This window comes from Oratosquilla oratoria, unplaced genomic scaffold (assembly GCF_046742065.1).
Source record: "Oratosquilla oratoria isolate Oo_2021 unplaced genomic scaffold, ASM4674206v1 SCAFFOLD67, whole genome shotgun sequence".
Lineage (NCBI taxonomy): Eukaryota > Metazoa > Arthropoda > Malacostraca > Stomatopoda > Squillidae > Oratosquilla > Oratosquilla oratoria.
In genome coordinates, this window is record NW_027467731.1 from 408237 (window position 1) to 434954 (window position 26718).

The following is a 26718-nucleotide window of genomic DNA, read 5'->3' on the forward strand; positions in this document are numbered from 1 at the left end:
ACATACATATACTTCCTATTGTGAACTGTATTTTCTTCACTATCTATAGCCCTATCATGGTGGTTTTCTCTTTCCATGAGAGGTAGACTACATTTGAATTGGACAGCAGATGGCAATGTAAGATACAGTACTGTGTGGATAGAATATACTTATCACCAAATTAACTCAGCTACATGCAAGGAAATGAAGGGAGCAGATTATAAGCCAGTCTTGAATTTATATTGAAAATCAATAGAAGGGGTTAATGTTTCAAAGGCATATGGCCACTTCATTCTTCTGCTATCCTGGGGTATACAAAAATTCATACAAAACTATAATACCCATTTTGTACACTGATACAAAAGAGGGAATTTTGTATGTTAAATGTCACTCAACAATCTACATGAAAACATCATCCTATAACAACTTCACCCCCTTCAATAATATTATAATGATTCATGTACAAACTCACTTGTGATGCATATAAGACAGTTTCAGTCATCTATGATGCAAATGGACATTGAACTGGGCGAGTTTTTAAATGAAAATCTGTTCAACTTTTAAATATGAATATTCAAACTTGTATAATGCCCCATAAAGGAAATACAAAGTTGACATTCAAAGATCTTGGACCCAGTCTAGATACCAGGTATTAACCTCTTTGGGGTACAGCTTTAGATGAAGGCAAAGGTGTTGATACGTTCTGAAGATGGGTGACAGGGATACAATTCTGCAGGCCTATCACATGCAGACAACCATCACTGGTCTAAATCTGAATATATACAAACATAAATCACTGCAAACATGGCACCCACCTAAACCAGCAAGTCTTCAGATGAAACATTATGTAACACCAAAAACACAGTCACAAACTTTGGAGATACATGGAGCACATCCATGTCAACTGGAGATAACAGCAAATAGTGTAACTACTGATTACCTAGGATGCTTGCTGGTTGTGGGTTAAGGCATTGCTACTTGTGGTAAAGGGGCTGTTTGAACCTTGCCATGTTCTCTGTAATGGGCACTGTCCTGACTTCCTGATAGGGGGAGTCTATAACATTAAACCCAATCACAAATCACACCACCGATTACCCAGAGACAAAGCTTCTAACTTTCCCCACCTCCAATGTGGGTGGAATCCAACAGGTTGGTACTCAATCTCTAGCACAAGCCCAAGATCTCAACTAAGAGCTCTATGGATCTGGTGGGCAGTTGTTGCAGAGTGGTGCAGCCTTCTGGAATGGTATCTAACACAATTTTCTGGCTTTAAGATTTCTCTGTAATGCAATGCTTATGTTGGAAGCTCAAATAAGTACTTAATGATGCCAAATATAATCCCTCTCCTTCAAGTTAGTACTTCAGTTAGTTAATAGTATTCTAGTCCTGTTAGAGAATATTCACATATTCTTTTGGTATATGTGGGCCAATCTCCTCATAAGGGGGAAAGGGCCCTTTGGTATACTGATATATGTAAGTTGTTAGCTGACTGAAGTACTAATTGGAGTGCAAGAATCAACCCAGATCTCTGGCATTATTGAGTACTTAATCAAGATTGAATGTATGCACTGCACTACAGCAAACACTGTCCAAATGTTTAATAAAAATATCTTAGATGATAACTTCTTCCCTAACACATTAACTAAACCTCACTCTAAAATATATCTCATGATCATTAGACAAAAGAACAAGAAAATAGAGAAAGAAAGAGAAAGAAAGAGAGAGAGAGAGAGAGCTATGTTTGTAGTGACCCATTTTTGTATCTTTCAGCATCTACTTTGTTCTTGAATTCTTGTATGGTTTTTGCACATACTGTACTATTGTTTTGTCCAATTTGTTCCAGACATCCACTACTCTGTGTGGGAAATTATTATTATTATTTTTTTTTTTTCAGATATCTTCTATAACTATCCTTTTTGAGCTTCTTTTCATGTCCTCTTGTTTTTCTTTTACCCCAGTTTAATAAATCTTCTCTGTCAAGGACTTCCATACCTTTTATGATTCTGTAAATGGCCAGTTGATCTCCTCTTTTTTTCCAGCGTTGGTAGTTCCAGTTTGGACAATCTCTGTTTGTACATCAATTCTAAGTGTTGGTGCCACCTTTGATACTACCAAAAAATGTAACTCTGAATGCAGACCGATATTTTGAGCTACTTAACGATTATTTGAAGGACTGTTTTATTCAGTGATAGATGTCTTTATGCAGGATGGTGCACCATGCCGCACTGCTAAACTCATTAAAGAATGGTTTGTATTCTGTGATGTGGAGTATATAAAAGATTGGCCAGGTAATTAGCCTGATTTAAACCCAATTGAGAACCTCTGGGGACTCATGAAAGATCAGTTACGTGAGCACGACACTTCATCAATCCCCAAGTTGGAGGTAGCAATCAAGGATATTTGGAAGAATATGGACCCTGTGTGGCTTCAAAATTTTGCAGCATTTGTTCCTAAATGTCTCCAAGAATGTATTAAGAGAAAGGGGTGTCCAACAAAGTACTAGAGAGCTGGTAAGTACCTGATAATGTAATTTATTTGAGGAAATTGATTATTTTTACTTTAGTGTCCAAGTTTTTATCCCCCACTGTAGATAGATTAATTTTTGTTAAATTTTTGTACTATAATTATATTCTCCCTTTCATTTTTCAAGACTATAATTATGGTCTCCCTTTCATTTTCCTATGGCCTTGTTCTGTTTATTGATATATACATATGACCTAAGGGTGCTTTAGGTTAAGCAAGTGACTTAGGCTATGGTAATTCCAACTTGTGTTGAAAATCACCTTACATTGCTCTATAGGAACGGATCTCCAACATAACTCAAGGACCCCCTGTATAAAGACACTGAACACCTTATTCTATAATGCCTCACACTAACAATCCCTAGACAACAACACAATATTTTTTCCCCAAGTACTTGGTAGCTGTGGGTCTCTTGCATGAGAGACCTGGGGAGAAGGATTAAATGAAACACATAGAGTTGGCAACTAGGAACTCCCCTCCTTCTCTACTGACATAAAAAAAGATACTGTAATACAAAACAGAAAGTGCTCAATGTTTCTTCCCTGAGACATCTATGGGGGGAACAAAGAACTGTTGCTTGTTACTGTGATGCTGCAGGTTTCCCATCAATGAAAACCAAGGCAACAGTTATCATGTTTTTTTCCCTATGGGCAACAATGACAGGTACCTGCTAGTGGTGATCCTACAGGATGGATGACAGACAGAACCACCTCCCTACAGCCCATTTTCAAAAATCATTAACCCCTTTCATTTCCATCTGAAAGACTCCCCCCGACCCAAAGTGCTCACACTTGGTCTGAGGACTGGCCTAAGATACTTTAATACGGAGCTGCCCAGTGTAGGCCATATGGTCTCTTGCAGTCTCCTTTATTCTTATGTTATTATGCTTAAATGTATTTCTTACACCTTTTCACAAAAGGAGAGCTGAAAACTGAGAACTGCTTCCCTCCTACTACTTTTGGCCAGTGACAAGAGCCCAAAATGTCTTCCCACTGGAAGTCTAGTTGTTTCTAGTCAGTGAAACTTGAGACAAGAATTATCATTATTACTAATCTTCTTATCATGAAGGGCCGACCAAGGATGAGATGGATAGATGGGATGAAAGGGGCACTGAGCAAGAGGGGGATGTCTGCTGACGAAAGAAGGGAGAAGGAAGAAGATAGGGCTGAGTGGAGAATGGCTGTGTATGAACGATACTGAGATAACTGGAAGGGAGTGGGTAGAGGATGGGTTACATGTGAATGATATTTTGGTGCAGCCAGAAGGTATTTCTCCCCATCTCCAATGTTTCTGCATGAAGTGATGGAGAGGGAGGGGGGGGTTGCCAATAAATGAAGCTGCCTTGATGTAGATGTGCTGTGTCTTGCTGCATTGTTTCTGACCTAGGGCAATGGATGAGATGCAGGGATGATCCATCATCCATGAGGAGCTAAGATGAGAGGGAGGGATGGATGGTGGATGGGAGTGGAATGGGGAGATGAAGTGGGTGGGCATAAATTAAACCTTTTGACTTTTGTTACCTCCCTGGTAAATGGGGTATGAGCCCATGGTATATGTATGTCTGTATTATCTTCTTAGGCATCTATCAGTTAAATTTTACATCAGTTATCCAAAATAATTATGAATTTTCCTTCTCAATTCTTTAACATGTACTAAAGGTCCTTTCTACCTTATAATAAAGAGAGGCTCACACATACAATTCTTTGTGAACTCTAAAATTAAGCAATATTTCAAGACCTTATGGTCTACTGTTGACATTTGCTATCAGTTCTACATTTCAACAAGCTGCCAATAAAAGTCAACCATATTCTAATGCAATACATATTTCTTGTGGACAGATTCGTAATTTGTATAAAAAGTGACTAAGAAGTATTAACAATTCTTAGATAAACTTTGCATTCTATGTTTCTAATAACAACTTTAAGTGCTTTACACCTTTGTGTAAAACTCAACTGACCAAATTATGTAGGTATACATAATATTTCTCCTGAAAAAGTGAGGATGACAACTTGATTTATGTAATTACTAAATTATTCATATCATTTCTTTTAGGTGTAAGCATACAAAATAACCTTTACCTCCGAAGATATTTGACTGCAAGAAAAGCCACCACTGCTGTAATAGTGGCCCCGGCCATGACAGTTACCAGTCCTGGAGTGGACCAGACTCTACTACTCTCCTCAGACGATGCGAGTGATGAGTAGTTTCTGTGGTGTGACACAAATGGACGACGTGGAAAACAACATAAACTATGGTCATCATTCAGAAGTTGCGGTACATCTGTTAAACAAAGAGAGTGGGTACAAATCAAATAATATCATTAATCACACATATATAAAAATGCCTTAATCCTACTTATACATGGGGTGGCTGAGTCAAAACAAACTTTCAGTCTGGAGTGGATGAATGGAAGGGAATTATCACAATTTGAAGCTAGGCAGGATAAATAATTAGAGAATATGAGATAGGATCCAATGAGCATTGTTCCTTTTCCTGTATACTAATTAGGTAAATACACACAAACATATTAATAGATGCATAAATATGTAATTTACTTAGTTATATTTACCTAGTTGTATTATACAGGAAGGGAGCTATGCTCATAGTGACCCGTCTTTGTATCTTTCAGCATCAAGTTTGTTCTTAAATTCTTGAATAGTATTTGCACACACTGTTGCCTTATCTAATTTATTCCAGGTATCCACCACTCTGTGTAGGAAGCTATTCTTTTTCAGATCTCTTCTATAATTATCCTTTTTGAGTTTCTTTTTATGTCCTCTTGTTTTTCCACTGTCCTACTTTATCAAATCATCTCTATCTAGGATTTCCATTCCTTTCATGATTCTATAGTCAGAAGATCTCCTCTTTCTCTTCTTTGTTCCAGAGATGGTTGTTCCAATTTGGACAATCTTTGTTTGTATGTCAATTTGGAGAGTGTTGGTGCCATCTTTGTCATTGCTCTTTGTATTCTAATTTCTTTATATTCTTTTTAGTACTGGGTGTCCATAGTGTTGCAGCATACTCCAATTTTGGTCTTATCAGTGTAACTAATATTTTCTTGACCATTTCCTCATCCAAATAGTCAAATGCCACTTTCATCGACCTTAGTAGGTTGAAGGTTTCTCCGACTATTTTATTGATATGTTTGTCTGGTGACATGTCTTTGCTGATTATTATGCCTAGGTCCTTTTCCGAGTTCACTTTTTTGACTTCTTCACCAATTTTATAATTCCTCGATATTCTAATTTAATTTTTCCAAACTCCATTATACTACATTTCTTGATGTTAAAGTTCACTTCCCACTCCATTTCCAGATTTTATCTAGGTCTATCTGCAGTGATTCACAATCTTCCTCTGTACTTACTCTCTTTGGTATTTTTGCATCAAATGCAAAGAAGTTCATATAACATTCCACACCTTCATCCATGTCATTTATATATATATATGGCAAACATGATTGGAGCCAGTACCAAACCTTACAGGACACCACTTATCATTTCTTCCCAGGTGGAGTATTTGTCTCTAATTACTACCCTAATTTTTCTCCCAGTCAAGAAGTCTTCCACCCATTCCAATAATTTTCCTTTAATGCCACCTACTGATTCCATTTTTCTTATTAGTTTTTTGTGTGGTACTTTATCAAATGCTTTTTGTAGATCTAGAAAAGCACAGTCCATCCATCCATCCATCCATCCCATTCTTGTATTATTTCTATCAGTCTCGAGTAGAAGCAAATCAAGTTTGTGGTACATGATCGTCCTTGTCTAAATCCAAATTGTTTTGGATTCAGTATATTTTTTTCTTCCAGATGTTACCCATCTACTTTTGATAACTTTTTCACATATTTTTGCTACTGTGCTTGTATGGGAGACTGGTCTGTAGTTAGTTGCATTTTCCTTGTTCCCTCCTTTATATATTGGTACAATATTTGCATTTTTCCAGTCCTGTGGTACCTTTCCTTCTTTGAGTATTTAATTATCTTGTGTATTTTGTCTGTCAACTCATCTATGCATTCTTTTTATATCAAATTTGCAATTCCATCCAGACCATGTGATTTTCCAACATCAAGGTTTTTTATTTGGTCCCTGATTTCCTTTTGTGTCACATTTATTTCCTTCATTGGGGGGTATCTTTCTCTATTTCCTAACAGTTTTGTGAACTTTCAATTGTGAATACTGATTTGAAATGTTCGTTCATAATTTCAGCCATTTCTACATCTTTATATTTGTAATTCCCTTAGGACAGTCTACTTCTTGTTTGTTTTTTAGTTTACCATTTACATACCTGTAAAATAGTTTAGGTTGTTCCTTGCATTTTTCTATTATGTCTCTTTCATAGTTTCTCTTTTCATCTCTGCATATTTTTACATAATCATTTCTTAGTTTGATATATGTTTGCCACTTACTCATTTCCCCCCCCTGTTTTCCAAGCTTTGTCTCTTCTATCTTTAGCCGCACTACATTTTTGTTGTACCAGCTTTTTATGTATACCCTTTCTTGCTTCTGTTTTGGTACATATTTGTTTATTCCCTCATTGTAAATTTCTTTTAGTATGTTCCATTTCTCTTCCATCTTTGTTTCTTCATTTAAGAAGTTTTCCCAATTTGCATTTTGAAAGAATTTTCCGAGTTTCTCAAAATCCATTTTGTTGTACATTAGTCTTCCTTTTCTATGTTTCTCATTTCTTCTCAAATCAATTTGTTCTTTTAGTTTGAACTCTTATTACATGGTCACTCTTCCCAATTGGGGTTTTGTAATCAATTCTGTCCACAATTTCAGGCTCTGACGGAAGTATTAAACTTAGTCTTGATGGTTCTTCATTGTTTCTGTACCCGGTATTTTCCTTTATCCATCAAGTCATTGTGTATTCAATGGTCATATACAGTAGTATGTTTCCCCAGGGGTCTTCTCCACCCTTCACTGTAATTTCTTCCCAACCTATTTCTTTTGAGTTAAAATCCCCCATAATTACTATATTTCCTCCTTTCAGTAAATCAGTTAGTTCATTCTTTGTGTCTTCCAACAGTTTGGAATGATCACTCTCTGTCCACGACTGTGTTTTACGGGGTACATACATTACTACAAATTTTCTACTTTTCATGTCACTGCTTTCAACTTTCATCATAATCAATTCCACATTGTTTTTTCCTTCTGTTATCTTGGCCACATTTAAACCTTGGTAAAAAATATTACTCCTCCACCCCGTTTTTCCTTTCTATTTTTCATCCAATGGCTGTATAGACCTTGTCCCACAGTGTTTGGTGGTGGAGAACTTTTAAATTTTGTTTCTACAATTCTCATTACGGTTAGTCATTTAATTAATTCAGTCCTGAAATCATGCCATGTTGGTATAAGCTATTTTCAATTTTTCCTTTCTCATCCTTTTCTATTTCGTTTCCTTTTTTTTTATAAACCATTTTCTCAGCCTCAGATCCAGCACTCACTCTCTCTCTCTCTCTCAAAAAAAAAAAAAAAAAAAAAAAAAAAAAAATCTTTTTAGTCTATTTTTTTTTTCATTTGCTGGCTTTGTTCTAGATAGTGCTTTTGCTATCATTTGAGACTTAAGTTTTATTTCTAATGGCCTATATTGATTTTCTTTAGAATATTTTCCCACTCTATGCAATTCCTCATTTTCTTTGCCCATATCCTGTCCCTCTTCTTGAATCTCCTTCAGAATTGCTTTAGCAATCTCTTTTTTCTCTCAGATATCTAGGTACATCATGTTTCTCTTTAATACCATAAACTACAATGCACTTTTTTTTATCCACTGTGTCCCTGACCAAATTTCCTTTTTCCTTAATTACTTTAATTACTGTTTCTTTGGCATTTTCCTTCACTTGTTGCTCTACTATTTCTTTGAAAGATAATTCTTTATTTATTTGTTCCACTTTCCACTATTTCTTGATCTCTTGGAGGTCAGTCTCTTTGATCGTCTCTTACACTTTCTTGGTCACTGTCTGTATTTGCTCCTTATTTTTGTTTATATCCTCACTTTTTGTTCTTTCATTCTCTCCCTTGATCATATTTAGTTCCTTTTTCAGTTCATCATGCTCCTTGTTGGTCTCTTCATTTGCTTTTTTTAGTTGAGCTATTTCTCTGTACATCGCCCTGTGCTCATTTTTTAATTCAATTATTTCATCTAACAAATCATCAATCTCCCTGTTTCTTACAATATCTTTATACCTAGGCTCTCTACCCATTTCTACCCCTCTACCCAAAATTCCACCTTCCCTTGTGAAAACGGAAAATGCGTAGTTCTCAAACCTTTGGTAAGATTTCGGGGTTTCTTTCAAACATGTCAGTTTGGGAATTACCCCCAGTGGTGATTCCACCCAACTTACGTCCAGACATGTTTTTGCCCATTTGTTTTGCCTTAATTGGAAATGGATGTGAGGAGATTGTATGAGGGAGTGATTGTGTTGACAACACTGTATGGGGCAGAAACATGGAACATAAGAGAGGAAGAGAGAAGGAGTTTCAATGTGTTTGAGATGAGGTGCCTGAGAAGTATGATAGGGGTTACTAAGCTGGATTGAGTGAGAAATGAGGAGATGAGGAGGAGAATGGGGGGTGGAAAGGGAGTTGGGAGATAGGGTGGATGAGAGAGTATTGGGATGGTTTGGACACATGGAAAGAATGAGTGAAGAAAGATTAGTAAAAGAAGTGTGGAAGGCAGAGGTGGAAGGAGTGAACATAAGGGGGCGACCTAGGATGAGATGGATAGATGGGGTAAAAGGGGCTTTGGGGAAGAGGGGAATGTCTGTTGAGGAAGGATGGAAGAGGACAGAAGATAGGGGTGAATGGAGAATAGTTGTATTTGGATGATGTTGTGATACATGAAGTAGAATGGGTGGGGGATAGGTGGTGAGGGAGTATGTGAGAGAAAAATTTGACGCAGCCCGAAGGGATTTCTCCCCGTCTTCTCCTTTTCTGCACGAGGGGATGGAGAGGGGGGTTGCTGATTTAATGAAGCGACCTTGCTGTGGATGTGCTGTGTCTTGCAGCACTGCCTCTGACCCAGGGCAGTGGACAAGATGCAGGGATGACCCCTCATCCAGGAGGTGCCAAGATAAAGAGGGAGGGAAGAGGGTGGAGGGGAGTGGAGTGTGATAGGGATGGAATGGGTGGGAGTGGTTTTTATGCCTTTGTTTTTTGACTATGTAAGGGGGAAAAAGAGCCTTTGGTGTATATATGCATGTTTTTCCTTAACCCTATATATCCCAACCTGACGAATTCGTCAGTCAAGCTTCGGGTGAGTCTCACTGGCATAGAAAAGCAGTTATAACCGGTGTGTCTGTCCTGACGAATTCGTCTAGGCTTCCTCTCTCAGAGAACAACACTTGAAGCTGATTGGTCGAGAGTCCCTTGGGCAGTTCATCATCAGCTGATAACATCAACAGTGGTGTGAAACGTGGTATTTCTGGTGCTATTTATTTCATCATGGAGGAGTTGTCAGGTATGTTACATGCTGCAAATAATTTTTTTCTGAAATGGGAATAGTTATAGATATCTGAGAATGTCATACTGTTTCTTTTTTTGATGAAATAAGGACACTATAGCTCATTTTATGTCGATGACAAATCCGTCATGTTGGTCATATGGCGCACACAAAGAAACGTATGACCAACATGACGAATTCGTCATCTACATAGGGCACACAATATTTCTTATCAGTATTTGTGTATTCATTTGTTTATTACTAATATTTTTTGTATGTATGCCTTTGTTTGCAGGGTTTGATGTATCTTCATTTTACTCAAGAGCTGTAAGCAGGCAAATGTGCAGGAAAAATTCAGAAATTATGCCAATTGAACAAGATAATGGGTTGAGTGACGAGTCTGATGGAGAGGAGGAAGAGGAAGTAGAGTTAGACTCCATTCACACCCCAAGTTTCAGTGATTTCGATCAAGGTAGGGAGTATTTTTTATATACACTAAGACAAAGTGAGGACTAAAACCAATAATTGCCTTGCCTGCTGGCATCCCCACCCGTGAGAAATACAGTGAGAGGTCCAAAAATGTGTGTGTGTGTGTATTTACCTAGTTGTTCATTATTTCTGAAATTTTAATCAAAATATGTATTTTACAGAGGTGCCACCGGATGTCAATGTGAACGAAAGGGTTGACGAAATTATTATTGACATCCCTAGTGGTCACTTAGAAGAAATAGAGGAAATACAAGATTCTATTGAACGCCCATCAACTAGTACACAAGCGTCTCGGCCCTCTAGAAGACGTTTTTGGACCAGAAAAACAGAGTACACCCCTTCACCTTTACCAAATTTTATCCCTGGCAATGAAACAGCTTCAGTCAACAGTGACTTGAACCCATCACAGTCAAACCCATTACGGTATTTCACACAGTTTTTCACTCCTGATTTTTTAGATATGATAGTCTATCAGTCTAATCTGTATGCTACACAAAAAGATGTGAACAAACCTCTAAACCTCACTAGGCAAGAACTTGAACAATGGATAGGTCTACTTATTCATTTCAGCATTATTAGGACTCCCCAGACACGTCTCCATTGGTCTGGTGAATTATTTGGGAGGTATAGAGAGTATACTGCTTTAGTTATGAGTCGCAACAGATGGGAGACTATAAAATCCAACTTACATCTTCGGGACAACACTGATGAGGTAAACAATGATAAACTGTTCAAAGTCAGGCCAATGGTAGACCATTTGCGGAAAAAATTCCAAGACCTTCCAATGCAACAAAACCTTTGCATTGATGAACAAATGGTGCCTTTCAAGGGAAGGCACTCTATGAAACAATACATGCCCATGAAACCCAGAAAATGGGGTTTCAAGTTCTTTGTTCTTGCAGACAGTGGGGGTCTTATTCATGACTTCATACCATACACAGGTTCAATTCAACCTGTGAATGGAGACGGTATTCCAGATCTGGGTGCATCCTCTAATATTGTCTTACACTTGGCTGAGACCATTCCAAACAATAAGAATCACCTACTTTATTTTGACAACTGGTTTACATCTTTACCACTTGTAGAACATCTGGCTGACAGGAATATATGGTGTTGTGGGACAGTCCGGGCAAATCGGCTCAAAGGCCTCAAGTTCACATTGGACGCTGACATGAAGAAGAAAGGCAGAGGTACATTTGAGGAATGGAAATTATCTGGTGAGGGCAGCCAGGCAACAACAGTCAAATGGTTTGACAATAAATGTGTGACATTATTGTCTTCCTTTGCTGAGGGCAATCCAACTCACACTGCACGACGCTATGATAGAAGTCAGAGGAAAGTTGTGGAAATTCCACAGCCTAACATCGTACATTTGTACAATAAGAACATGGGAGGTGTAGACCTGGCTGACTGTCTTCTAGCACTATATAGGATCCCGGTACGTTCTAAGAAATATTATCACAGACTCATCTATCACATGATTGACATGACTATCAATGAGGCATGGCTGGTATACCGAAGAGATTGTGAGGCCAAAAGGATTCCCCAGGAAAAAAGACATTCCCTACTGACCTTCAGGATGTCCTTGTCAGAATCACTCATCAATGCAGGGAAATATATCCCCAAGTGAGGATGTCCATCTTCAAGTGAGAGAACTCCTCCACCATCAACAAGAATTCAGAGTTGGCCAATTCAGGCCCCAGAATGATGCGAGACTAAATAAAGTAAGGCACTTCCCAGAGGTGAAAAATCCTCGTTTGTACTGCAAACGAGTTGGATGTGCAGGTCGCACCAATATCAGGTGTATCAAGTGCAAAGTGAGTTTGTGTCTAAATGAGAGAAACAACTGTTTTTTACAATTCCATACTTGAGATAGTGTGAATCCCTCCCTCTCATTTTCTAGTGTAAGGAATGAGACAAACAAATACATGCACTATTTTTTTCATGATAATTATTATTTTCCTCCTTTCCAACTGATTTCTCACTGAGGAGTTCAGGTGTTTTCTTTTCTAAAGTATATTTTGAATAAAGGTGTTATTGATGATATTTCTACAATTTTCAGCAAGTTTTTCACTGCTAAGAACAGGTATATATTTTTTTTAATAACCCATAGTATATATAAAGATATTTCAATTATTTATATACTTAAAACAATTAATTTTCATTAACAAGATGTCAAGCTATCAAAAGAAATTGTATTCAAGTTTAATTTTTCAATAAGATATTCATTTTTACCGAGATAAGCAACAGAATTGCTTTCTATATTCTAATAATTTAATAAATCTTGATAATACAATCTTTAGCCAATTTCATTTCCCTCGTGACCAACATGACTAATTCGTCATGGTACTGTATTATTGCATAGACTGTAGCAATTGCCAGGAAAACTTATCTATAACATTCCTCAGGTCCATAATAGCCTAGAAACAAACGCATGATTTTTTTTGTCCGGCCAAAATATATGTGGTCCATATAGGGTTAATTCACTATTGTTTTCTTCCATTTTTAAGTAATCAGCACTAAATTATACAAAGATTACTCCATTTTGGTCACTTTAGATTCACAACTCCTTTCCTGTTTTGTAAACACATCTAGTGCCATTCCAAAATTTTCTAGCAGCAAAGTGCTGCTTAGCTATGCGGAGCTCTTTCCAGACGTCTGACTCTGACCACTGCATAAACATGTATGTATTTACATAGTATTTACCTAGTTGTATCATACAGGAAGAGAGCTATGCTTGTGGTGAACTGTCTTTGTATCTCTCAGCATCAAGTTTTTTTCTTAAAATCTTGAATAGTGTTTGCACACACTGTTTCGTTGTCTAATTTGTGGAACAGTTTAGATGATACAGCCCAAGCTCAAACAATAGACAAGTTCAAATCTAAATATACATACATGCACACATATACCAAGGGTTCTTTCCCCCTTACCAGAGAGGTAGCCAAAGTCAAAATGCATAATTCCATGCCTACCCATTTCATCTTAACCCACTCCACTCCCATTCACCACCCATCCCTCCCTCTTTTCTTGGTTCCTCCTGAATGAGGGATTATCACTGCATATCGCCCACTGTCCTGGGTCAGAAGCAATGCAGCAAGACACAACACATCCACAGAAAGGCAACAGCAAGACACAGCACATCCACAGCAAGGCCACTACATTTAATAGGTGAACCCCTGCTCTGTCCTCTCATGCAGAAAAAGAGAAAATGGGGAGAAATCCCCTTGGGCTGCACATGGTATCATTCACACATTACCCCTCCCTAACCCCCATCCCCTTCCATGCATCACAGCATCATCCATATACAACCATTCTTCACTCACCCCTATCTTCTGTCTTCCTCCTTCCTTCCTCAACAGACATCCCCCTCTTTCTCAATGCCCCTATTACCCCAGCCATCCATTTCATCCTCGGTCACCCTCTCATGTTCACTCCCATCCACCTCTGCCCTCCACACCTTTTTTTTACTAATCTTTCTTCTTTCATTCTTTCCATGTGCTCTATTACTCTCATAAAAATCTTGACTGCTCTTAACAGTTATCCTCCTATCCTATATATCTACAAAACCTCCCACAATGTCTTCCTGTCTACTTTGTCAAGCCTTTTCCAAATCCATATGGCTCATAAGACATCCTTACCCTTTGCTAAAGCTTTCTCATGTATCTATCTTACCACAAAAATATGATCCATGCAACCCCTGCCTTTCTTAAACCCACTGTTCCTCACCAATTACTTTCTATGTTCCTCTCCTAATCCTCTCAATCAAAACCCTCCCATAAGTTTTCCCAACTACACTCAACAGACTGATACCTCTGAAACTACTACACTTACACTTGTCCCCCTTTCCCTTGTAAAGTGGTGCTATCCAGTCCTCTGGCACTCTACCCTCTTTTAGACACACATTAAACAACCTCACCAGCCAGTCCACCCTCACTGTACCTCCTTTTTTAGACACTTGGCATAACACCTCCCTAATCCAGGTGCCTTGCCTGCTCTCATTTTAATAACTGCTTTCACCTCATCTTTTCTTATTTAATATACAGTACATGACTGATGGAAATAGGGACATAAATGTAATTTTGCCTTACTGTCTTCCAAGCACCTCTTTTTTTTCACTAAACTTACCAAAAATAACTTCTCTTGAGTTGAAAAAATATCTTTTGCTGTCCTTTGGTTTGTTCATCCCTAAAAGCTGCAGGCTAAATACCATTTGGCTTCCAAAATATTTTTCAGTGTAGGCTGCAAATGCTGAAGAATCTACTTTTCGAGGACCACACTGGAAAAAATAAACAAACGATAATGACAAAAAGTAGACCCAGCTTAATTCTAAATACACTGAATGTTGTGATTTCACTCAGTAACAAAATTTCGTATGGTATATATATACACCATATATATATATATATATATATATATATATATACATATATATATATACATACACATGAGCTATTCCTCTACATCCATCATTAGAGTCAAAATTCAAATCAATGCATAACTACACTTCAATTCCCTCAGTCTTGGTGATCACTGGCAAGTTCCTAGGTAACCAACTCAACTTGAGCACCTACAAGCACAAATAATACACATGAGACAGCTTAACCTCATCCATACAATGACGCCTATCTAGGTGTCAGTCATGAGGTGCGAGTGGGTTTAGCATGCTGGCATTGGCGTCCTGATTATATTTATTTTGTAGTTGTAGATGAGTGACCCCCGAATTCTGTGAACTGGCTTTATTTCCTTTTCTGTGTTTATTACTACTCAGAGCTAAAGAGAACAAGTAAATCAGCAGTGACTTTATATTTAATAATGCAAGTACTGTGATACATCATCATACATCAGGCATTCAATGATGCGTGCAAGAATTTGACTTATATTGAAGAGGTTAATCTAAGTATATACACTCAGTATATACATTGACTTGTTTGTCAGCTAGCAGCCATTTACCTTTAGCTGATATTCAGTAACAAGGCAAGTTACTTCTCCTATGTTACTCGTAGCCTATCTTACTGTACCAAGACACTGAGAAAAGGAGGATAATCTTTAAACATTGTTCAAGTTAACATGGGGACAATTATGAGTACTTGGAAGTAGTGGTTGTATGAGACAGACATCAGAGAATCATTTCCCTGCAACCCATCTTCCAAACCTTTCAAACCTGTCAACACTTTCACATCCATCTAGAGGTGCTGCTCTACTTGATCTCTTGACCAGGCCCAAGATCTATCAACTTTAGTTGTATTTACTCCACCTTTTCATATAAAATGAGCTGGAAATGTGTATCTGCTCCCTTTCTACTACTGTAAGCTGGTGACTCTGAAAGTCCTACATTTATAAAACAAACAAGTTCAATGTTTCTTCCCAGAGAGATCCACGGAAGGGCTTGAGGGCAGTTGACAGCTGCCATGAGACATTGAGGTTATGGGAATTTTAGGCATTGAAACTTGGGGCAACAAATGTTAATATCATAGTGATTGGGGGAGTTTCGTGACATTAAACCAAATCAATTATTAGTCTACATGTGACATCCTCTAAGGCATAATAAAAAAATACTTACTTTTCCTCTGCCCCGTGGTGCCTTGGACATCTTGGCAATAGTTAGGTGCGGATGAAGTGGGCGTTCATCCGGCATAATTACTCCTTTTTCATTAAACACCCTTCGAACTTCCATTCCAATGTCTATTAGGCGCTCATAACCCTCATCCTCCACAATCTTGACATACACTGTCTGCAGGCAAGAGATAAAAAGACAATTAAATATTCCAAAGTTATGACTGGCCAAAGACATGAATGTCACAACCAAATAGTGCATTCTGTTTTTGCCTAGAGGGTCTGCCAAATCTGAAATATTTCCAGGTTCTGTCATTAAAAAAAATAATAATAATAATAATTCCCATCTTTTTAATTTTTGTATATGGGTATATATTTATATATATATATATTTATATATGGGTATATATTAGGACAGGTAGAGGTTGTGTAGATCAGATTTTTGTGGTAAGACAGATATGTGAGAAAGCTATAGGAAAGGGGAAGGATGTTTTCTGGGCCTTTATGGATCTGGAAAAGGCTTACGACAGGGTAGACAGAAAGGCACTGTGGGAGGTTATGCGGATATACAGGATAGGAGGAAAGCTTCTTGGAGCTGTCAAGAGTTTTTATGAGAGTAGTAGAGCTTGTGTCAGGATTAGAAATGGAGAGAGTGGGTGGTTTGAGGTAAAGGTGGGACTTCGTCAGGGATGTGTTATGTCACCCTGGCTGTTCAACTTATACATGGATGGGGTGGTGCGAGAGGTGAATGCAAGGGTAGTGGGTCAGGGATTGGAGATGGTTAAGGAAAATGGAGAAAAGTGGGAGGTGAGCCAGCTGTTGTTTGCGGACGACACTGCGCTTGTGGCAGGATCGGAGGAGGGATTGAGGAAGTTGGTGACAGAGTTTGGGAGAGTGTGTGATAGAAGAAAGCTGAAGATAAATGTGGGTAAAAGTAAGGTGATGAGATGTACAAGGGGTGAAAGTGGCAGTAATCTGGAAGTGAGCATTAAGGGAGAGCAACTGGAGGAAGTGGATAGTTTTAGATACTTGGGTGCAAATGTGGCAGGAAAAGGTGGAGTGAAGGTGGACGTAGAATGTAGATTGAGAGAAGCGAGTAAATGCCTTGGTGGTTTAAAAAGTGTAATGAGGAATAGAAATTTGGGAATGGATGCTAAGAGGAGACTGTATGAGGGAGTGATTGTGCCAACAGCACTGTATGGAGCACAAACATGGAACATAAGAGAGGAAGAGAGAAGGAACTTGAATGTGTTTGAGATGAAGTGTCTGAGAAGTATGATGGGGGTTACTAGGCTTGATAGAGTGAGAAATGAGGAGGTGAGGAGGAGAACAGGGGTGGAAAGGGAGTTGGGAGATAGGGTTGATGAAAGAGTATTAGGATGGTTTGGACACATGGAAAGAATGAGTGAAGAAAGACTAGTAAAGGAGGTATGGAAGGCAGATGTGGAAGGAGTGAACATGAGGGGACGTCCTAGGATGAGATGGATGGGGTGAAGGGGGCTTTGGGGAAGAGGGGAATAATGTCTGTTGAGGAAGGACGGGAGAGGACAGAAGACAGGGGTGAATGGAGAATGGTTGTATATGGAAAATGTTGTGATGCATGAGGTGGAATGGGGGGTGAGGTAGTGTGTGCGAGCAAAAATTTTGACGCAGCCTGAAGGGATTTCTCCCCGTCCTCTCCTTTATATGGGGGAACGGAGAGGGGGGGTCGCCGATTTAATGAAGCGGCCTTGCTGTGGATGTGCTGTGTCCTGCGACACTGCTTCTGACACCAGGGCAGTGGACAGGGTGCAGGGATGACCCGTCATCTAGGAGGTGCTAAGATGGGAGGGAGGGTGGAGGGGTGTGGAGTGTTTTCGGGGATGGAATGGGTGGGAATGATTTTATGCCTTGTCCTTTTTGGCTACCTCCCTGGTAAGGGGGAAAAAGCCTTGGTATATGTATGTATGTATGTATATATTTGGTTTGTGAATGACACTGTGTTTGTGGCAAGGTCAGAGGGAGTTATAGACAGAGTTTGGGATGGTATGCAATAGGAGAAAGTTAAAGGTAAATGTGAATAAAAGCAAGGAGATGAGATGTACAAGGGGAGATGATGGCAGTGAGCTGGAAGTAAGTCTTAAAGGAGTGAGGCTGGAGGAAGTAGATAGTTTTAATCATTTAGGGTTGTATGTTGCAGGAAATGGAGGAGTGGGGGTAGAGGTAAATTGTAGACTGAGAGAGGCAAGTAAATGTACTTGGGGATTAAAAAGTGTCTTGAGAAATACATCTGGGAATGGATGCAAAAAGAATTATATGAAGGGATGATTGTGCTGATGACATTGTATGGTGCAGAGAGAGTTTGAGATAGGCAGCAAAAAGTTTAAATGTTTGAGATGAAGTGTCTGAGAAGTACGATAGAGGTTACTCGGATGGATAGTGAAAAATGAGATGAGGGAGAGAGCAGGGGTGGAAAAGGAGATGGCAGATAGGGCTGATGAAAGAGTATTAGGATGTTTTAGACACATGAAAAGAATGAGTGAAGAAAGATTAATTAGTAAGTGTGGAAGGTACAGATGGATGGAGTAAATTTGAGGGGATGACTGAGGATGAGATGGATGGATGGGGTGAAAGGGGCTTTGGGCATGAGGGGAATGTCAGTTGAACAAGGAAGGGAGAAGGCAGAGGATAAGGGTGAGTGGAAAATGGCTGTGTATGGATGATACGTTGACGCAGCCCAAAGGGGTTTTTCCCTGTCTTCTCTATTTTCCATATGAAGGGATAGAGAGGGAGGTGGGGGGGATTGCCAAATAAGTGAAGTGGCCTTGCTGTGGATATGTTGTGTCTTTCTGCATTGCCTCTCACCTGGGCAGTGGGCAGGAAACATGGATAAGTCTTCATGCATGAGGAGTTAAGATGTGAAGGTAACAAGAGTGGTGAATGGGAGTGGATTGTGTGGGAGTGGAATATATTTACATAGTTGTATCTTATGGGAAAGGGAGCTATGCTCGTGGTGTCCCCCCGTCTTTGTATCTTGCAGTGTATAGTTTGCTCTTAAATTCGTGCACAGTTTTTGCACACACTATTGTTTCATCCATTTTGTTCCAGATGTTCACCACTCTGTGTGGAAAACTTTTTTTTTTTTTTTTTTTAGGTCTCTTCTATTACTATTTTCTTTGGTTTCTTTTCATCTCCCCTTGTATTTCTCTTACCCAATTTAGTAAGTCGTTTCTATGAAGGACTACTGTAGCTTTCATGATTCTGTAGATGATCAGTAGGTCCACTCTCTTCTTTGTTCCAAAGTCGGTAATTTCAATTTAGACAATCTCTCCTCATATGACAGGTTTGAAAGTGTTGGGGCCATTTTCGTGGCTGCTCTCTGGATTCTTTCAATTTTCTTTATATTCTTTTTGGTACTGGGTGACCATAGTGTCACAGCATACTCCAGTCTAGGCCTTATTAGTGTGACTAGTATTTAAAAAAAAAAAAAAATTCATCTAAATAGATGAAAGCCAATTTTATTGATCTTAGCAGGTTGTAAGATTCTCCGACAATTTTGTTTATCTGTTTATCAGGGGACATGTCATTTGAGATAATTACTCCCAGGTCTTTTTCAGATCCCACTTTCTTTATTTCCTTTGTTCCAATTTTATATTGTTCATATATTATTTTTTTTGTACTTTTTCTGAACTCCATTATGCTACATTTCTTAATGATGATGTCTACTTCCCTCTTCTGACTCCATTTCCAAACCTTGTTTAGGTCTCTCTGTAGTGATTCACAATCCATTTCAGTATTCACTTTCCTCAGCAATTTAGCATCATCTGCAAAGAAGCTCATGAACATTCCACATCTTCATCCATGTCATTCACATAAATACTATTGGAGCCAATACCGATCCCTGTGGAACTCCACCAATCACCTCCACCCAACCTGAACACTTTTCTCTGAGCAATACTTTAATTTTTCTGCCAAGCAAGAAATCCTCCATCCAGTTTAGTAATTTACTTTGTATCCCTCCTATGTTTTCCAGTTTTTAAAATAATTTTTGTGAGGTGTTTTGTCGAAGGCTTTTAGTAAGTCTATGAAAGCATAATCAGCCCATCCATACCTTTCTTGTATTATATCTATTAGTCTTGAGTAGAAAGAGATTAAGTTTGTGGCACATGATCTTCCCTGTCTGAATCCAAATTGGGTTTATTATATTGTTTTCTCCCATCTATTCTTGATCATTTTTTCACAAATTTTGGCTACAGTGCTTGTAAGGGAGACTGGTCTGTAATTTGGTTCTTCTTTGTTCCTTCCTTTATATATTGGTACAATATTGGCATTTTTCCAGTCCTTTGGTGTTTTTTTTTCTTTGAATGAGCAACTTATGTTATATATTTTGTCCATTAATTCTTCTTTACATTCTTTTAATATCCAATCTGCAATTCTGTCTGGGCTGTGTGATTTCCTGACATCAAGGTTTGTTAACTGATTCATTATTTCTTTTTGTGTTATTATTATTTCCCTCATGGGGGGGGGGGGGATCGCACTTCACTTCCTTCATCCCAATGCTGTATTTTTCTCTAGTGAAAACAGACTTAAAGTGATTGTTCATGACTTCAACTATTTCTAAATCTTCTGTATATTATATATTTCTGTGGCATAGTTTCACCATTTCCTGTTAATTTTTAAGTTTACCATTCACATATCTATAGAATAGTCTGGGTTGATCTTTACATTTTTCTATGATGTCTTTTTTGTACTTTCTTTTTCTGTGCACTTTTAAATATTCATTTCTATGGTTGATATACATTTGCCACTTTCCAGGTTATTTTTTTTCCATCTTTTTCCAAGCTTTATATCTTTTATCTTTTACCTCACTGTAGCTTCTGTTGAACCAACACTTAATGTACACCTTTTCCTATTTCTGTCTTGATACATATTTATTCATTCCTTCATTATAAATTTCCATCAAAACCATCCATTTCTCTTGCACTTCTGTCACTTCATTGTAGAATTTTTCCCAACTTGTATTTTGAAAGAATTTCTTAAGTTTCCCAAAGTCTGTTTTGTTGTACATCAGTCTTCCTTTTCTGTATTTCTCATTTTTCTCTATATATATTTCCTCCTTTATTTCAACCTCTATTAGTATGGGGTCACTCTTTCCAAATGGTGTCTTGTATCAAATTTTATCCACAATTTCAGGTTCTGTTGTAGATATGAAATCCAGTCTCGATGGTTCTTCATTACTTCTGTATCTGGTATTTTCTTTTACCCATCGTCATATTTTGTCATTGAACTTTTTCATACTTTGAGTCCTTTGTTTGGCTGCATGTTATACTCTGTAAACTGTAGACAAAGCTGTCTGGCTATGTCATCACAGTCTGTTTGGGACTGGTTGGAGTAACAGTCATGACTCTATGTTAAGTTAATTCCTTTCCTCTACTTATTCAATCATTATGTGAATATCATATACTATGTCTTATATATTATGTTGTGCCTACTCATATGATGAGTTCTGTATGTTCAGTAAATGTGTAAGAAATATTGTATAAACTGTGGCATTTTCTGACTTCACGTTTATTATATTATATAAATTACATACTGTAATGTATTTTCAGGTCTATTGGTGTTCCAGTTAATTAAAACTTGGGAACAGCAGCCAAGTCTCTTATTGTTATCACAATTTAATTAACTGGATAACGGAAAAACTATTGAGGCTGGCCTGTCTGGATTTGGACCCCAGCTCTTCAACTGCAGTGCAAGAGTGGAAACACTGGTACAAGACTTTCTCCAATTTCATACAAGAGTGTGGAGAAAATGCACCTGACATACTAAGAACTCTTGTGAACTGTGATAGTCATAACCTTTATGAGTACATCAAGGAATATACTAATTATGATTCTGATGTTTCTGTTGTACAAAAATTGTATGTAAAGACACCCAACGAAATATTCACTAAGCACTTGCTCGCGACTCGTCAACAAAAGTCCAGTGAATCTCTAGATGAGTTTTTGAGATAACTACTTAAGTTAGGTAAGGATTATAACCTAAAGGTGGTTTGTGCAGAACATTATAAGGAAGAGTTAACTAGGGTTGTCTTTATTAATGGTCTAACCTCACCTTTGATTTGCCAATGTCTCTTGGAAAATAAGACTTTAAATTTACAGGTGGCTTATGATGAAGCTTATTCTTTAGACTTGGCTCAACACAATACCAGCTCTTAGTCCCATAATTCCTCACTTTGTGCACAGTGCTGCTGTGATGACCCCTGATCATACCCAGACATGGGATGATACTGTGAAGAATAAACCTATGCCTGAGGATTGTGTGGTGACTGTTGAAGATCAGGTATTGCAGCCATCCTATCCATGAAGAGTAGATGCTATTTCTGAGGAGGACTACGCCATAAGTGTACTACTTGTTCTGCTTGAAATTCTACCTGTAATAAGTGTGGTAAGAAAGGCCATTTCACTCGTGTGTGTATGTCCAAGGTGATGGCACCTACAGGTAAGACCCCTACAGCTACTATGTTTGACTCTTCCCAACTTTCAGTCCTTGCCACTATCTTAGGCACCACTTTCCCTCAGAGCCTCCATCTAGCGGACACCTCGACAACAATAAATGGACAAAAGTTATCGACACTTGTCAATTCCTGCAGTGATGACAGTTACATAGACGAGGAACCTGTACGGGACTTGAAACTTCTAATTCATCGAATTGGTAAAGATGTCACTTTAGCTCAGAAATTGTTGCACACTAACTCTCATGGTTATGTTAAAGTTGACTTAACGCTAGATCTCAATGGACAAACTTATCCTTCCACTCGTCTTGCACTGATGAAGGATTTGTGCTGTGGGACACTGTTTGGCCAGGACTTCCAACAACAGCACCAGTATGTAGTCATTAATATGGTGGACTATAACCTATGCTCAAATTTCCTGATACTAACTCGTATTGTTCTCTGGCGGCAGTTGCTGTAGATGAGCCTTCTCTTTTTCAATATTTGTCACCAAACTGTATTTGTCACTAAGTCAAGATGTTACAGTAAAGATGACAGAGAATTCATTGAAACGGAAATAAACTGTCTACTTGCTGAGGGTATTATTGAAAATAGCTTATCCCCATAGAGGGCCCAAGTTGTTGTAGTGAAGGATCCAATGAATCGACATAAGAAAAGGATGTGTGTGGATTACTCACAAACTATGAATCTATACACAGAGCTAGATGCTTATCCATTGCCAAGAATCAACACCTATGTGAATGAACTATCAATATACCATGTGTTCTAAACTTTTGACTTGAAAAGTGCATATCACCAAATTCCACTGAAAGAATTGGACAAGAAATACACTGCTTTTGAGGCCAATGGATGCGTATATCAATTTTGTAGGGTTCCATTTGGAGTGGCAAATGGAGTACCAGTCTTTCAATGATCCATGGATAAGCTTGTGAAAGAAGAAAACTTAGTGTGCATTTCCATATCTTGACAATATAACTATCGCTGGCTGTACTCGAGAACACGATCGTAATGTACAACAATTCTTTGCTTCCTCACTCCACCACTCACTACCCTTCCTTCTATTTCCTCCCATCCTCCCTGTTTCACACACCATCTTTGCATACCTTGTGACTCCCTCCTTGAACCATCCACATTCCTCCTCCACTCCTAGTTCTACTCTATCCTTCACTCCCTCCCACTCCTCTCTCAGCTTCTTCTTGTACTCCTCTTCTTTCTCATTTAAACTGTTAATTTTAAGCACCTTCATACCTTCTGTCCTTTTCCTTTCTCCATCTATCACCCCCTCTCAATTTACCTTCTAAAAAAAAAAAAAAAAAAAAAAAAAAATCAACCTGAAATATATAGGGTGTTTTATGAAAACAAGCTGAATTAAATGCTGCAATTGTACGTTTATACTTCCTTTGAAGCTGAACCAAGGGAGAAATGTGGCAATAAATTTATTGATATTGGCATGTTTTTAACTTTAAAACTCATGGTAATCTTATCATGAAGTAATCACAATACTATACAGCTACTAACTTGGTGAGAAAAGTGTCCTACACCAGAGAAGGTTAGTTTTAATGGGTTTGCTTCGAGATCCTCCATAAGCTGTGCACCACAATGATCTAATGCAGCACAAGCTCTGTAATACAAGAAATTAAATCAGTTTTATCTCCTCAACTATACTAAACAAATTCAAAATTAACTTTCATGCACTCACCCCTTGTTTGGAGACAACAATATTCATCATTTGCTTCAAATAAAAGAAATGCTTGCTACTACAAAAAGGCATACAACAAATCTATTCAAAAGAAAAAATAATTCCTTACACATGCAATGCATTTTCATCTGATATTGTTGCAACTAGTAGAGTTATATGTGCTGTTGCAACATCTACAAGAACTTTGGATAACTCTGGATCTGTCTGAATCATATGTTCCTGAACTTGAACAATTGCTTGATGTATCTGTAGAACATGATTGAGGTTTTAATATCCTTTTTTAGTCTAAAATTTTATTACTACTCTGATCAATTATATCATTACAATATACCAAATATTAAAGCCAATTTGTGATTACTTGTAATTGGATTGAGATGCACATAGATTGTCAAACTAACGCTAAATCTAAAAAAAACTTGTGCCTCACCTCTGGACATGAAATCTGAATTCCTACAAAGTAATTTGGCCGAGGCTTCTTTTCTTTAGCATTCTCTTCACCTTCATCATTGACTTTGAGTTTTTTCTTCTTTTTGTTCTTCTTTTTCTTCTTAACTGGTACAACTTCTTCCTGTAACTCTTCTCTTATGGTCTTAGAAGACTCACTGGGTTCCTCTTTATTTAATTCTAGTGGAAATTGCTCCTCTCTCTCTTCAAGAGATTGTGGTCCAGCTTTGACTGATTCACTTTCTGTGTCCCACATACTACTAATTGAATTGAACATGCTCCCATCAGGATTTGTACTCATACTTTCTGACATCACCGAGTAACTGTCATAATAACTATTACTCAGTGAGTCTATCTTCATGTCTTTATTTCTGACATTGACTGGCTTAGAAAAGTCTGGCATTAGTTTAAAGGGGCTTTCATTACTGTCTGAACTCTTATTACACTCTTCTACTTTCAAGTCATAAGAAAGTTCTGTTTTCTGATTGCTATCACTCTCCTCCTTATGAAAAGGAGATGGAGGTGACACAAATGCCTTTTTAGCTGGTGGCAATGACTCAAATTGCATGTGTGATTCTCTGTCTCTTTTGCTAGATTCACCATAGAATGGCTGATGTGCTTTAGTATGCATATTCACAATAGAACCCTGACAGGATTCATCATCTCCACTGTGATCAGAGGTTTGCTTTAGTAACCAATCATCTGCTGGTGAAGAACCATTCCATTCATAAGATGCCCAATCAGCATTTTCTGGCAATTCCTGACTTTTAGTAGAAGTTGATGATTTGTTATCCATTCTTATTCTAGACTGTGAAAAGATACTGAATTTAATGAACGTCAATACTTTGTGGTTAACAATGTTACACCTATGAAACCGATAAAGTATTACAGGTTTTGTTTTGAATGCTGATGGAAGTAATGTTGACAAATTTCTAGCAATATTTGAATATTTATTAGTAGCAGGATAAAATTTCACTTCTTTGGTCAAAATCTTCGAACATGTTGCCCGGCCTGAGAAGAATCAGAGTAATGACATAAGTTCTTAATGAACACTATTGTCTGATGGCTTTGACTAGTCTATCTTATTCATCTTTGGAGAAATACGAGTAACTCAATTATACTTTACATAAACTTTATGTTCATTACATTAAATTGACTATGTTTTTTATATCTACATCATGCAGGGCAAGCATATTTACCAATTCTCACTATCTGTTCAAAGTTCATGAAGTGAAGGGTGTCAGTATTTCATGTATTCTTTTATCACTAAATGTTTTTTCGTTTGTTTTACAACACACAATATTCTTCGTTCTCGTACATCTTCGTCTGCTCGTATCATTTATTGCTGTCTGCGCTGTTGTCATGGATGATCGGAAAGTTAACGGGTTAACAAATCAGAAATATATCTTGAGTGAATGAAACAACTTGAACGCATATAATTATGAGTACTGAATTATAGAATTAAACTCTTTATATATTTGGGATACCGAGGATATATTCTCTGATATGTTATCATATATCTTCGAGCGGGGGGGGGGGGCGTGAGGGGGGGTGAGGTAGTATTATAAAATGAATGAATCAATCAATCAATCAAATCAGCCATCCTGGGTACACTGCTGAGCAAAGGTCTCCTTCATAGCATTCCATGATTCACACGACCGCGCCATCCTCTACCACGTCACTTCTGCAAACTTCTCGATCTAGTCTCTCCATCTTCTGTCTGGTCTCCCTCTTCCACGCTTCCTTTCTCGCGGCGTCCACTCAGTAATACACTTGCTCCATCGCTCATCAGTCATTCGCACTAACCTACTCAATTTCACTTCCTCTCTTTTACCGCCTCCACAATATCTTTCACTCTAGTCTGCTCTCTCACCCAACTTGCTCTCTTTCGGTCTCTCAGCGTTATTCCCATCATTGATCTCTCCATTCTCCTCTGTGCAGTCCTTAGTTTTGCTTCCATCGCCTTCGTTAGTTTCCAAGTCTCACACCCATAGATTATTGCTGGCAGAATGCAATGATTGTACATTTTACGTTTCAAACATAAAGGTAGAGAGCCTCTCACGATTTTTATCATATTTACCAAACACTTTCCAACCAATTGTAA

The 26718-nt window shown here is 38.1% G+C and overlaps 1 protein-coding gene across 2 annotated transcripts; it reads right to left on the minus strand.

The window, feature by feature from the left end:
* On the minus strand, positions 1-25951 carry LOC143023853 (uncharacterized). 2 transcript variants are annotated; one of them, XM_076182498.1, is made up of 7 exons: positions 25814-25951; positions 24598-25625; positions 24280-24416; positions 23990-24092; positions 15989-16159; positions 14554-14704; positions 1-4782 (listed from the first exon to the last, which is right to left on the minus strand). In XM_076182498.1, the coding sequence occupies exons 1-7, from the start codon at positions 25839-25841 to the stop codon at positions 4577-4579; spliced, it is 1824 nt and encodes a 607-aa protein (XP_076038613.1). In that variant the 5' UTR covers positions 25842-25951; the 3' UTR covers positions 1-4576. The 2 variants fall into 2 exon arrangements, with proteins under 2 accessions (XP_076038613.1, XP_076038614.1); XM_076182499.1 differs by having other exon boundaries at positions 3-4782; positions 24598-25422; positions 25814-25939.
* Between the last annotated feature and the right edge of the window lie 767 nt (positions 25952-26718).

Coding starts and splice junctions, on each gene's coding strand:
- LOC143023853 (XM_076182498.1), bottom strand. CDS start 25,841: ATGAACTTTGAACAGATAGTGAGAATTG. Junction 16,160..23,989: donor TAGGACACTTTTCTCACCAA/GTTAGTAGCTGT, acceptor TCTTGCCTGCAG/ACAGTGTATGTCAAGATTGT. Junction 4,783..14,553: donor CTCAAGAGAAGTTATTTTTG/GTAAGTTTAGTG, acceptor TTTGTTTAACAG/ATGTACCGCAACTTCTGAAT.